Source organism: Chiloscyllium plagiosum, chromosome 21 (assembly GCF_004010195.1).
Source record: "Chiloscyllium plagiosum isolate BGI_BamShark_2017 chromosome 21, ASM401019v2, whole genome shotgun sequence".
NCBI classification, from domain to species: domain Eukaryota; kingdom Metazoa; phylum Chordata; class Chondrichthyes; order Orectolobiformes; family Hemiscylliidae; genus Chiloscyllium; species Chiloscyllium plagiosum.
The window spans coordinates 42711008-42726423 of record NC_057730.1 but is presented as its reverse complement, the minus strand read 5'-3'; the positions used below and the strand labels follow the sequence as shown (position 1 = coordinate 42726423).

Sequence of the window (15416 nt, the reverse complement as noted above, 5' to 3'; positions counted from 1 at the left end):
ATGTTGATTTGAGAGCATCTTATCATTAACTCACAAAGTTCATCAATGGAAATGGCTTCCACTCCATCAATGTTCCAATTATATCTGACTAGGTTTTGAGGTGTGCACTAGACATTCTGGGACTGCCATAATGTATACATATGATAAATTCAATTTCTTCTGTCCTTCTATGATCCTCAGGCATTAGAAGGATGACTATTGGGAAACATGGGCTCTGTTCCAGACATGGCTCATGACTAATTTATGAAAGCCTCAGAGTAATGCAGAGAATCAGCAGGACCAGCCTGTTTAAGATGACATGTCAATGCCTTCCATAGGGCCCTGCAAGATAAACCTTGAAAAGGACGCTGCATCATTGTAGCATGTGCTCTTAATATCTGGAGTCAACAGAGAGGAGATATGTCCTGAATGCAAAGGAATTGGGGCACTGAGAGGAATTTTGTGAGAATGATGATAAGGATGAAGATCAGGACATTGACTGGGAGGGACATTAAAGGGGCCATGATAGAGTTTGCATCAAGTGCGAGAATCCAGAGAGAACCTAACTGAAACTCGCTTCCAGCATAAATAAACTTGGTTTGGAATTCCTTTAATTGTGTAACTTTCTGTTGGTTATTTGGAAAGCAGCCACTGTTTAATGCAAAATATGCATAGAGTTGGTTACTTTTTCAGTCCTCGATCTTGTTTATTGCTGAATAAGTGCTTCATTATCCAGCTGATATTACATTTGCTATCTTTGCCTGATCCCACTTTTACGTAGCTATACATCACGGGTTGTATTGATGGGGAAAAAGCAGCAGAGAGGCGGTTCACTAGTGTCAAACACTGCTGAGGATATCTATCTTAAGGCTTTGGTCAGCATATGATAAGTGAGTGTTGTGTAGTGAGGGCTCTCATGATAGGCAGCAGATTGAGAAGAAAACTAAGGAACTTCCTTTTGACCTTTTCATCATTGGTTGTCTTTCAATGTTTCAGAGTTCATGTGGAATGCTAAATTACTTTGTATTGTGTGAGCATCCTGGAAGATAGCATTCAACCTGAGAGACACAGCACTTTGTGCAGTTTCTCTAAGCAAGCTAATGCACTGAGGGAGAGTGGACTCACAAACATCTCCCTTCCTTGAATGACAGTGTGATACCTTGGAAAGCTGATAGATAGAATGAATCTTTGCCCCCAGCAATGAGTGGAATATCTATGCAGGCCATGCCCTAATACAATTAATGTTGTCCACATTAAAGTAAAATGCCTTGGTTGCAGTCATAAATGTCATGGTTTAAGAAGTGAGAGATAGCAGAAGATCATGAACTTTCTTCCTGTGCCTCTATGCATTGCATTTCATCTGCTTCAATCCATTGACTCAGGTTGCTACCTTGGTCCAGTCTGTCTTGGACAGGGGGCATGGCCTTCTTTGCCAGTTAGCAGGATGTAGTGCTGCCTTTGTTTCTACCATGCCATCCACCAGCTCCTTGTCAGCAAACTCAGGTGCTAACTCAATAAAAACCAAAAGAATTGTGGATGCTGTAAATCAGAGACAAAAATTGAAATTGCTGGAAATGTTCAGCAGATCTGGCAGCATTTGTGGAGGGATATCAGAGTCAACATTTCACATTGCGTGAGTTCTGAGGAAGGGTCATGTGACCTGAAATGTTAACTCTGACTTCTCTTCAGAGATGCTGCCAGACCTGCTGAGCTTTCCAGCAATTTCTGTTTATCTCCCAGGACCTAACTCTTTGTTGGCAATTTCCTTGGGAATTACAGTGCAGGACCACTATGTGAAAGCTTGTTCCTACTTGTAGCATCTGAAATGCTGTAAAGCTCATGTTTAAAAATGGCACCATCAGCATGAATATTGCAAATCCTTCCCACTATGAGCATGTCCACCTCTCCAGTTGTGCGCTTCCACAAGATGGGGGGGCTGCACAGGCCAGTTGCTTAACTAACGAGATGAAGAACAAAAGATTTGGTGAAAAATGTTGTCATGGCCAATGGAGGACTGGGTACCATGAATCTCTTTAAAAAAAAACACTACCCAAAATGGAAAAAAAAATCATTTCTACAAATGACTAACTTGCACTTTTGGCAGTTAGACAGTTAAATGTCAGGTAACATAGATGGAACTGGTGAATGAATCTGTAGTCTTCCTTGTTTGTGAGACTCAGTGAAGAAGTCACCAGAGAAGCTGAACAAATAATTCTGCAATGGGACAAGCGGGGTACACTCACTGAGATTTCAGAAAGTTATGTTACAGAACTGTAGGGTAGGGGTATAAATTTATATCTGTAATTTTCCATATATGTATTTGCTGATCTTAATTATCTTTCAAAGGGAGGTGCTAAGCTGAAGCAAAGTTAAGCATATCCTTGGACTAAGGAAAGTTTGGAAGAAGAAAATCCTTCTTGGAAGATATATGTTAGAAAAACACTGAGTAAAAATATGAAATTGGTCTTTTAACAAACTGAATTACTATAGGCCAAAACATGCCAGTGCTCAGGACAGTTAAGAAAGGAAGGACAATGCTTAGCTCCAGTAAACTGTAAAATGATGCATGGCATGAGCGAGGCTTAGGAGAATGGGAAGTAAATAGAACAATAAATATATTGGTTTATGTTGTTAAGTATTGGAAAGTCAAAGGCTTTGAATGCAACCTTCATGTGAAAAAAGCTGCAAATGTTGCAAAAACCTAAGTGATTTCTAAAGATTTGACTCAGCAACTATTTCATAATAAGTATCATGAAGAAAAGACAAAGTCTGTTGTTCTTTGCAGACAGCACAAAATTATATGTAGACTCTAACTGTAGGAGTGGAGCTACCAATGATTCATCTTTCTAATTGTCAGATGCACATCTCTCTTAGGTGACAAGGGAGTTGTAAATTTGGGTATTAAGTAACAGTATATTGTTCAAGAATAAATTTATCATTGTTATGATAGAAGAAAACTCTGGAGCAGTATCATATAACAATCCTGAGACAAAGTCTAGTGCAGCTCTGTAATATCATTACTGTAAACCAATTCAGCAGTGACTCTTTGAATAATGACCAAGAGACAATGTAACAAATCTGTCAAATTTTACAATGCAAAAATTGCTAGTTGAGTTTAGCAGTAATCCTAACGAACTTTGAAGTAATTTTGTTCTATAATAATACTTCCAAAAATTGTATTTCACTGTTTACGACCTGGAAAAAGAAAAACAATCATGGAAGTAGTTATGGATTATCTGTGTGTTAGGTTAATTTAATGCTACATCAGTATGAGCATCATAAACAGCATAATATAAAATAATCAACATATAGATTTGAGGCTTTATATTAATTCCGTTGTGATCTCTATATTAATGTATTATGTCCATTAATTTCTACACAAGTGTTTTTTTCTGTGTTGGCAGGAGACAGCACAAAGGAATAGATTCACTAATGGTTTACTAAAGAGGCTTGAGTGTGATACTGCAGAAAGGTACGGTATTTCTAAAAGTGGCTGCATAGAGTTGATTCTACGTAATACTTCCTTTTGTTCCGAAGACAACACGTTACATGGTACACTGAAATATTATAGTCATGGGTTATAGAGGTCTGCAGTACAGAAAAAACTTTTTTCTCTTCCAATCAAAAACAACTGACTAACTGTTCTAATCCCATTTGCCAGCATAGCGAGTGTACATCTAAATACTTCTTAAATGTTGTCAGGTTTCTGCCTCTACCATCCTTACAGGTAGTGAATTCCAGATGCCCACAAATAATAAACTGGTCAAGAAATAGCTGCTATGTTTGCTTGTGTATTTACCTCACAAAGATGCTGTTAATACTAAACCAATCACAATGACAGTATTATTAGGGAAATGAGGGGCTTGGCTTTCTAAGGAGTCGCAATCTCTCAGATTTCTACTTTGCTTCTGTTCAATGTCATAAAAACTCCACTTTTCTCACAGGAGATACCGATAATGGCTCCTTCGGAAATGCAGAGCCGCCAACCTTCTATCCCAACAGTTCCCACATAGCACAGAACTGTTCAGGGAAAGCTAGCAATGCTCCCTTTTTCACAGCAGTCAGGTGCGCTATTCTGAAGTCCAGAATCAGAGTCAATTTGACCAGGTAGAATGCCAAAGTGAAAGGTGGCATGGTAAGTGACTGAGTGTTCAGGGAAGTCAAGATGGTTGGAAGATATCAGACCCCATAATGGGGGATGTTGGGGCCTGCAAGGTGGGAGGGGGTTGGGTCCAAGATCTTCCTTTTACCTCTTAATATGACAAGTAGTATCTGGAGTGACCGATTTGCTGGCCCATCTGCAGTCAGAAGCACTGGGGCATCTGGTCAATACTAGTTGTAGTGCAAGCAATTGCTTACTGTTTCTTCTTTTATACAAACTGAGGGATCCAGCCAAATCTTACATGCATATTGATGTAGTTTCCCAATCATATGTTATAGATTCCCCCCAGATAAACAACTCTGAAACTATGAGGACAGTTATTGACCTGTATTTGAAATATATTGCACAAATGTTAGGGGCAGAAAGAACATTCCCAATAGTTTCAAAATATATTTATTGCATGACTGTTAGGATATCATAATGATTTCTGTAATAATTATATTTTCATAAGAGATTATTGCATAGCTTTGACTGATGTACAAACAGTAAACTTTTCTCTTACCAGCCTGATGTGTCCTTCCCTCAACTGGTTCACTCCCGGGTCCATTTCCAGCAGCATTGAATGCTGACACACTAACCACATAAACTGTATAGCTGGTTAAGTTTTTTAAGCGGACAATGTTCTCTGGGAGAAAGAGGATCTTCACTTTTTGTGTTTCGTTCTGCTTTTGAAGCTGCCAATAGTGGATCTGTAATTGAATTATTCACTGTTTTGATACCAAATTAACAATTGTAAGATCTGGAGATAAGATGGGCGAAAGAAAAAGAAATTCACTTGTATATGTAATAGCCATAAAATATCATTAGCTCAAGTGTTAAGTTGACTCAAGTGCTCATCCTAAATCACCATTATCAGAATGGATTACTTTTCTGCAATCCATCTCCACAGGTCTGGTTATGAACAGCTGATTGCCCATTCTCCCTGAGTCAGCCTAGACAAGTGACAGCAGGCTGTTCATTCACAAAGTCAGTGGCTGATCCTGTCCAAGAATCACAAGGACCTACAGCACAGAAAAAGGCCCTTCAGTCCATTGAGTCTGTGCCAATCAAAAACACCCAATTATTCTAATCCTATTTTCCAGGACTTGGCCTTAAGCTGTGTATGCCTTGGCATTGCCAAATGTATTCTGAAATATTTCTTAAATGTTATGAGAATTTGTGCCTCTGCCATCCTTACAGGCACTGAGTTCAAGATTTCCACCTGGGAATTTCTAGGTGGGAATGTTGTTCCTGCTATCCCCTTTAAATCTTCTGCCGATTGCCTTAAATCTATGCCCCTTGGGCGTTGATCCAGCTAGAAGGGGAAAGGTTTCTTCCTGTAACCTGTCTACATCCATCATAATTTTATACATCTCAATTATGTACTCCCTCAGTTTCCTTAGTCTTCGAGATGAGGAGATATTACTTCTTTTAAAGGGAAGAATCTGTGCAATTCACTCCTTCTGAATGTGGTGGATGCTCGGACCTTGAGCAAACTTTAGGGAGAGATAAATTTTTAAGTGGTAGTGGGTTGAAGGCTTATGGAGAGCGAGCAGGGAAGTGGACTTGTGATTATGTCAAATGGTTTGAGGGATGAATTGCCTGCGCCTTCTTCTTATATTCTCTGTTCCAAAGAAAACATCCCAGGATATCAATCTCTCTTCATAACTAAAACTCTCCAGCCAAGGCAACAGCTTGGTAAATCGCCTCTGCACCCTCTCTTGTGTTATCATATCCCTTCTGTAATGTGGATTCCAGAACTGCACACTACTATCGAGCTGTGACTTAACCAGTATTTTATACAGAACCAGCATAACCTCACTGCTCTTAAATTCTATGCCTCAGCAAATAAAGACAAATATCCCATATGCCTTCGTAACCACCTTATCTACTTGTCCCACTACAAAAGGGATCACTAGACATGCATACCCAGGTCCCTCTGATCTTCTGTGCTTCCCTGGATTTTATCAATCACCATGTATCTTGTATGTCTTACCCAAGTGTATCACCTCACACTTATCCAGACTGAACTCCATTTGCCACTGATCAACCCATCTGATCAACCTATGTCTTCCTATAATCTAAGGCTATCTTCCTCACTATACACCACCCTACCGGTTTCCATATCATCCACAAACTCAATTATTAACTCTCCTACATTTGAGTCTAAATTGTTTTACATCATAAAAATTAAGGACCCCAACACTGATCCCTGTGGAACCCCACTAGACGTAGGCTTCCAGTCATCAAACATCTGAAGCTTACCACATTTCTAGTGATGCTGATTTTAATCACTGATAACCCAGCATACTAAGGCCATTGTATGTTACTAAATCCATCCTTGTCTGGGATCTACCAAAGCAATGCTGGTCCTGGATAGAACCTACAGCTTTTCTGGTCTGTGTGGCTCATGCATTAACTACCTTAATTATAAGTGGGAAGCATTTATCCTTGTTGGGGTTTTGGAGGGTTCCTAGCCAATCTCTGTCATAGTATGTCAACTCTTCCTTGTGTAGCTAACAGTAAGGTGCCTTGCTGACTATAGGGTAATTTATAAATGATGACAAAGTGTTCTAATATGCAGCTGCAGGCAATCTTATTCCTGAAGTCTAAATAATTCATTCATTGCATTTCTTTTGTTTGGCTCTCTCTTACTTTTTATTTTTGCCACTGATTGTGTCAGATTGTCGGTTTGAAGAGGGATGTTCTTATCACTAGTCCCTTATTGATTTGTAAATCCTAACCTGAGCATCGATATTTATCAACGTCAGTAATTTGAGGCCTGTGAAAAATTAAGAGTCTTTAAAACTCTACGATATGGACCCATGCAGGTTATGATGACAAAGATATAGAAATGCCTGGTGAAAGTTATTGTAAAGATAGCCCTGGGCCTCAATTCTTGCCATCTATTTCAATAGCATGTCGTAAAGTTGAAATATGCTGCAACTGTTAAAATAATTAGCAGCATTCATGTCAGTGACTCACTACATAAGAACTCTTTGTAAATTATGTGCATTCCTACACCTCGAGTTTTATTTTGGACAGATTTTCAAGAAGCAGGTCTCACATCCAGTTACTATTTTAAGCTATTTTAGGTTGCAGAAACTGCTTACCTTTAACTTAAAGTGTTTGAAATGGGTTATCAGGAGAGACATATACAATTGAACTTAAAAATGGTCCTTACTGTTTATTATGAAATAAAGCAAAGCACAATAACAAGCACATGTGTTGTTTAAGAAAAACTAGATGCAGATTATTAAAATACTTCAGGAAAAGCAAGGGCACCAATATGACCCCTTGAATTGACTCTTATAGAAATTTATAAAATAATGAGGGGTATAGATAGGTTAACTGTAGTTGTCTTTTCCCTCGGATGGAGGATTTCAAGACTAGGGGACAGATAGTTCAAATTTCAAACAATTACAATAAATGATGAGCAAGGGATGTTGATTTGTTAACTTGAAGGCCAAACAAAAAGATTTAGCAGGATTGCCTCTTTTTCATGTGTTTATATCTTTGATAAATTTTTTTCTACAGTTGCATTTTCATGAAATAGTCTTAATCAGGCCTTGAGATGTCACTCTCTCCTGCTAACATTTTTAGTTAGCAACTTAAAGTTGTGCACAAATAGTTGAAGAATTTGGATGTAATTCACAACACATGGAAAAGTGGTACTCTAGTGCCGTGGAAATAACATTTTGCTATCATGACTTCATTGAAACTGACAGCAACTTTGGAATCCATGGACGTGCAGAATAATGCAGAAATCCAGAAGTTGCTGTTAATGATTCGTTGCCCTTCCACAGAGTGTCCTGTTGAGACAACCTCAGAATACAATCCCAAACTTCAGTGAATTCCACTTTCATACTGTTAAATCTCACTGTAAAAGCCCTTCAAAGATGGTGTGAGATGTAAATGGATTTGCAACGGTGTACAATCTTCACAATTACTGAATGTCAAATTAATCTATATGATTAAGAACACATTTAAATTTTCTTTTAAATTATATTTTAGTTTCTATCTTAATCCAACTATAATCATTTATTTCACTATCTGAAAAATTAAGTTAGAAGGGAAGTATGTTCAGAACGTTAACTTCCTTGTTTGCTGTCTATGATACTTTGAGACTGGCAAGTTACTGATATCACTTCTGGATAGTTGGAGATGTCTTTGACTTGTTGCCAAATTTGAACTCTAATGGGGAAAGGGGAAATCCATGCCACAGAGATTGACAAATCTTTATGATCACATTTCTTGAGGTCAGGAGTGATTGCTGTCATTTTCTCAGTGACTCTAAAATCCAGTCCTGACTGTTTATATTTTCAACTGCAGTAAGTGCTGAGTAAACAGTGCAACACTGCACGTGTTTTAAAATATAAAAATGAATTACATGTGCAAACATTTTTGCGAACACTTAAAAATAATGAAGAATTCTTTAAGTTGGATAGATGAAAAACTATTAGAATCTAGAGTAACTAACATAACTCAGTAGACAGAAATATTTAAACTGAAACCTCTGGAAACAAATAATCCGATGACCTTGATACACTACAGCTATGGCACTGAATGCAGCCTGGGCTAACAGCAGAACTGGATAATGAAGAAAAGGATGCATGCTATCGCCTCCAGAAGAAGCATTGTCACCAAGAAATAAAATTAATATTGTTCACTGGCTTTATATGGATGAATTTAGCATCCAGCAGACTCATACAGGTCAATGATGCATTCACCCTTTCACACAAACTGGGCAACTTCTACAAAATCTAAAATGTCAGAATATTATAAAGTAATACAGAATCTCAGTAGGTCTGGCAGCATCCGTGAGATGCAGAGTTAATGTTGTCAGTTCAGCATGACTCTTCTTTAGAACTAGAACAAAACTTCAGTTCTGAAGAAGTCGTAGTGACTCAAAACATTACCTCAGTTTCACTCCACAGATGTTGCCAGACCTGTTGAGTTTCTCCACCATTTTCTGTGTTTGTTTCAGATTTCTAACATTTCTGCTTTTATTATAAAGTCATTTATCTAAAACAATTCTGGGCTGTAATGGAATATTAGTGGAATATTATCAGCAAACATAACAAAATTTATAAAACTGTTGAAGTTATTTCTAACTCTAAGAGATCTCACTTAGGTCAACCACCTTACCTTATACCCCTGTATTTTGCCATTCTGGGACTCTGCTGGAGGAGGATCCCATGTCACTTCCAATCGAGTTGCTGAGAGAGGATGCAGCTTTATATTCTGAGGACCTCTTGTAGGGACTGGTGGGGAAACAATTCAGAGATTCAGTGGTGGTCAAATGAAGCAAATAAAGGGACAAAAAATGCAAAATGGATCTTTGTTTCCCTCCCTCTGTTTACCTGCTTCTCCAATGTAGACCTCTTTCGGACTGCTAGCAGGACTCTCACCCACTACATTAAATGCTTTCATTAGAATTTCATATCTTGTGTACTTCTTTAAATCTGCAGGGTAAAAGACATGAAATCTGCTGTGTATATTTTAAATAAATATAACCATAACATTTGCCTGGTTACACAATGCTTCGGAGATGGCAAGAAATAGGAAAGTGAGAAATGTTCTCTCAGAAAAGATGAAGAGCTATCTGATGATCTCTAGTCATGTTGGATTTCTTGTTCAGAAAAGACGCACATGATACTATTCGTTTGCCTGTCGCTTTGAGTTATAACTGAGCAAAGTGAAATTTAGCACTCTTACTGCTTCTGGGTACCAATTCTGTCATTCAAACCTAATTAAACACAGTACTAGCCAGTACGTCAATGTGTCATCTTCCCTGAGTATTGCTCCAATTTACATTTCTTGCATAATTCGAGAAAATCTGGAATGCTTGCTAAATTGAGACATTGTTGGACCTTGTATTGTTTCCAACTAAACTCACACTAAAATGTTATGTATCTGTAGTAGTCTGTCATACTCATGAATTTAAAATATGTAGATTTATTTGAAAGACTATAGAATTTGCATTTGCACATTAGGTTCTGCAATATGTTAAAACATGCACAAGTAGAGGAAATTCTGGTACATGTGCTCTTTAAAGTATACCAGATACCAATCCTGGTCATAACATCAGTAAAAGTATAAAAATATAGTGCAGTTGCTTCCCCATACAGGAAGGCAATCTGATGAGAAAGCTGATCAAGGTCAACACACACATAATGGTGATATATAGAGTAATACTGAACAGAATTTGGTAGACCCCTGCCAAAACCACCCCACTACACCTGATGTGAACTAGATGCAATGAAAAATCTCTGCTTCATCATGCTAATACAGAAGATGACTAGCAGAAGCACTGACACTGCAAAGTTGACATACCATATATTGTAACTACACAGTTAACCCCCACAAAGAGATTATATAAACACTGGGCATGACTAGGGAATAGTTTACAGTGGGAGACACACTGTTACCAGTTGAAAGCATAATTTTTGATAGATTACATTTAACACATCGTTTTCTTTTGATTTTAATCTTTACTACCCAGTCAAATGATCTATACAGAAAAATGATCACATTTCAATAAATTCCAAATCTATTAAATCATGTTTTAGCAAGTTTTTTTTAAACAGAGCCAGATGGTTAATAGGAATCAGGCACCTGGCTTATTGCATAGACATATTTTTTAAACATCTGATAGCTGGCAAAATCTGAGGAGAGAAAAAAAGGAGGGCAGGGTACATATTTCAGTACAATAGCATGACTGGACAGTGAACTTTATTATCTTGCCTGAGGAAATGCACTGAGATACTGTTTGTTTCAAAGCAAAATCAAATTAAGTTATTTGTGAGTGACAGTGACAGGGAAAGAGGAGTCATAAAGGGATCAGTGTGCAGAGCGATAGAACATCAAGCAGACAGAAGAAATAAAATAAATTATAATTACTTATTTACAGCAAGAATATTTGTTGAAGTCACTTGAAGTGGTTAGACTTTACCTGTACCTAATACACTTTTCACACCGTAGACAATTTAGCAAAGTGACACATTACTTTCGAGCAATATGATAGAGTACTTACTTCAAAACAGGAGATGGCACAGCCAAACCTTTGACTAAATCCAAGTGTTCCTAAATACTTGTAAAACCTGAGCTATATAAAGAAATATGATCTTGTAAATGAATATTAAGGTAAGGAAAGTGTGTGTCTACACTTACGTGTTAGCTCGAACTCTGTTACTGTGGAGCTGTTCACTGTCTTGAAGCTACTCTCAGCTATGTGAGGTAAGCAAAGCAAAATAAGTTAGAGTTTAGATGATTAGTATCTGCAATGCTAACTAATAATGAGGAGAGCAAGGTTCAATTAACAACACAAAAAAGTGACAAAGGTTTCCTGTAAAATATATTTTTGAAATTTAAAAAATCCAGTTCAGAACAGAGCTAGCAACACCAGGAAAACGTCATAATGACATCTATGATGAGCAAGTTAGACAGATTACAAAACAATTTAAACATGTGAAGTGGAGTTTACTTCTCTGTGTATCACAAGTAAAAATTGGCCGTGTTTTCAAATCAACATCATACCCAATGCATGACATCTGTGCTGTTAATTAATATTGCTCTTTATACAAGGCATTTTGAAACTAATAATTAATGCCTTTACTATTTTTAATGAAAACATCCCAAACACCTGGAAATACTTTTGTCGAGTCAGACAAATTTAAACAAGGAGGCCACTTCAGTCCATCGTGCCAGTGTTATTTTGAGATCAACAATTAGAATTATCTATTCCAAATATATTCCTGCTCTTCCCTATATTTTTCTTTAGCGGCTATGCTTCTCCTAAATACTGTAATTGAATTAACCACAATAGCTACTTATGGTAAAATATTGCAGATTTAAATAACGCACTGAATTAAGCATTTTCCTTGAAATCTCTTTAGGTTGATTTTTGAAAGCACTCCTGATGAATCCTACTATCAATCAATGATGATTAGAAACAGCCTAATAGAGTGGTAAAGGGCACATGAAATTTATCTAGTTTTAACCTTAAATTTATATCATGTAATGATTCGTCGACAGTGCAAGTATTAAGAAGTGCTTTAACTATTTACCCTTTCAAACCTTCTCATTATTTTCAACATTTTTATTAGGTCTTCCTTAACCTTCTATGTTCTAGTGAAACACCTTGATCCTTCCAGGACAATCAACATAACTAAATTCTCTCTCTTAAGTCTAGTCCAGTAAATCAGTCATGTATTTTCAAATTTGGATTTGTTTCCTAGAAAGGAGTGCCTGGAATTGTACAGTGTATCGATTGCATTTGAACTTAATATCTTGTAGACTTTTAACATCACCTTTTTGTTTCAGTAATCAACACCCATATATAATATATAATAAATGTAAAAATTTAGAATTCAAGATGCTTTTTTTTTATGTATTTATCCAAATCTAATCCCTTTTTTCAGATCAGTGCATGCTACCCTCGAGATAGTTCCACTCCTTACCAAGGAGTTTAGCATTTATGATCTTATTTTTCTCCTTTATCTCATTGTACCACCTCATTACAAAATTGCAGAAGTTTTACACTGCAGAGGCCGCCATTCGGCCCACCACGTCAGCATCAGCTCTTCAAATGAGCATCTTTATCAGCTGCCAATTTCCTACTTCTTCTCAAATACTCTTGTATATATTTCTATCCAAATAATCATCCAAAATCTTCTTTGATACCTCAATTAAACCTGTCTTCACTAAACGTCAAGGCACTGCATTCCACATCTAAATACTCGCTGAGTGAAAACATTTTTTCTCACATCCCATATGCTCATCACTTTTTTAATGTATATTTATTGAAAAATATTTACTCTTTTACAAAAAAAGACAAGTTAGAAATGTACAAAAATACAGAAAAGTAGAAATAATATCAGATTATATGAATATTAACAATAAACTACCCACTACTCTTCAAGATACAATCATCTCATATTTACTTAACCCAAATTAAAATAAACTCAAATTAAATGAAATAGTATTACATTAAATTACAATCCAATTACATTAAGTTACATTACTCCACTCACCGCACCTCCACCGAAGCTCCCGTCCACAGGAGCAACAGTTATTATACCCGTACTTACTAGGCCTCTTCCCCCCAGGGGCCCCCGGATCAATATATCCGGCTCGCATGGCTATATAAAGGCCCTAATCAGTACCGCTGATAGATCCATGTCCATGTAATTTAGAAAGGGCTGCCATGTCTTATAAAATTACTCTGTTCTACAATGCACCATACTTCAGATAATCTTGGGGACGTGCTCCATCACAAGTCTGCGCCACCCCGCAAGACCTGGAGGTTTTTCTAATATCTATTTCATGAGAATGTTCTTCCTCATAGTGTGTAAGAATGTTAAATAACCTCTTCCCGTGCTCACCCAGAGAGGGCAGATTTGATAGTCCCAGTGGGCAGCACAGTGGTTCAGTGGTTAGCACTGCTGCCTCACAGTTCCAGGGTCCCAGGTTCGATTCTAGCCTCGGGCGACTGTCTGTGTGGAGTTTGCACATTCTCCCCGTGTCTGCGTGGGTTTCCTCCGGGTGCTTTGCTTCCCTCCCACAGCCGAAAAGATGTGGTCAGGTGAATTGGCCATGCTAAATTACCAATAGTGTTAGGTGCATTAGTCAGAGGGAGGTGGGTCTGGGGGGGTTGCTCTTCGGAGGGTTGGTGTGGACTTGTTGGGTCGAGGGGCCTGGTTCCACACTGTAGAGAATCTAATCTAAATGAAGGGATAGCAGATCCTCCTTAACTTCAATTCACAGAATCTTCTCCAGCTCATTCATTATGGCATCCCAGTATCCACGAATCTTGTAGCAGGCCTAAAAGCAATGTGTAAAGGTGCCTATGCTGATTTTACGTTTGGGACATTTCAGGGAAAATCCTTTTTTAAGCTTTGCTAACTTCACTGGTGCCATATGGGCCCTGTGGAAGATCTTCAATTGCATCGCTTGTGCTTTATTGCATATTGAAATTTCTTTGCATTCCCCCATATATCCTCCTATGTTTCCGATGAGATTTCTTCCCGAACACCTGACTCCAGATCTCACAGAGTGTCTCCCAAGGCACTCCCTCTCTGCAGATGGTATATGGTACTAACTGAGAGAGCACCACCACATCGGAGCACTCTCCTCTCTGTGTCTGACTTGTAGGGCTGGGCCAAGAGCATGGTCTTCTTCTGTGTATAATCCCTAACCTGAAAATATTCCCGATTAGGAATCCAATATTTCTGACTTAATTGGTTGAAAGACATGAAGACCTCTCCCTTGAATAAATCTCCCAAACAACAGATTCCCTTAATCTCCCATGCTCTAAAGCCGGAATCCATTGACCCCGGTCTGAATCCTGGGGCTCCCACTAATGGTGTGAACGGCAAGGTCTTAAGCAAATTGCCCTCACCCTGCCGCAATATCCTCCATGCTTTCACCGTACTTATCATAATCGGGGTCTCACACTGCTCAGCCACAGATCTCATCTTGTCCATAAACAGTAAGTTTACGAGGGGATATCTAGCCTGTGAGGCCTCAACATCAAGCCATATCGACCTTGAGTCCTTAAGCACCCATTCACCCACATATGACAACAAGGCACCTACCTCTTCAGATTTGGGAGATCCTAAAATTTATTAGGGAACCTTGTCTGGACCGAGTGCCTTACCACCTTGGAGCTGCCTTACTGCCTCTTGCACCTACTATACTGTCAGAGTTGAATTTAAAAGAGAAGCCTGACCTGCGTTTATACCGAGGCGGTCCAGGTTGCAAAAAAGGTTTCTATTCTCGCTACTCCATCCCCACAGCCCTTTGACCGATATAACTCCGCATAAAATCTGGCATTAATCTTTTTCAGCTTGCGGATGATATTGCCAGTTCTCTCCCTAATAGACAGTGGACCACTTTTCCAGGTAAGCCAGGTATCTACCTGGCTTATCCTCATAGTTGAACAGCCTTTGCTTTGCAAAGGGGACCCCTCTCTTCACCACTTTGTGAGCGCCGTGTCCAGAGCAGCCCGGAGAGCCGTGATCCGTTGTGGTCTTGTATAATATGTTGACTCGGCTGCCTTCAGATGGGCCTTGAGCATCCATTAATGTTCTCCTCTCTGCCTCGTTCTCATTGTTTTTTTTTAGATATTTTTATTAGAAATTTAACATTTTTACAAGTTTACAAAAGTAAACAAAACTCTCAGATATAAACATTGATATACAATTAGCTCAAATATACAATAGCCAAAATTTAACAAAAAAAACAACAAAAAAATGAAAAAAAGAAAAAAAAACAAACAAAACTCAACTATCTA

The 15416-nt window shown here is 38.2% G+C and overlaps 1 protein-coding gene across 4 annotated transcripts in view; it reads right to left on the bottom strand.

Moving 5' to 3' along the window:
* sdk1a (sidekick cell adhesion molecule 1a) overlaps positions 1–15416 on the bottom strand; it is an 856101-nt gene that overhangs the window by 63696 nt on the left and 776989 nt on the right. For all 4 annotated transcript variants that reach the window (XM_043711901.1, XM_043711903.1, XM_043711902.1 and 1 more), the window contains 4 exons: positions 11294–11350; positions 9484–9585; positions 9269–9384; positions 4644–4830 (listed from right to left, as the gene is read on the bottom strand). In XM_043711901.1, the coding sequence (XP_043567836.1) occupies positions 4644–4830; positions 9269–9384; positions 9484–9585; positions 11294–11350 (462 nt within the window). The remainder of the gene's footprint in view (positions 1–4643; positions 4831–9268; positions 9385–9483; positions 9586–11293; positions 11351–15416) is intronic.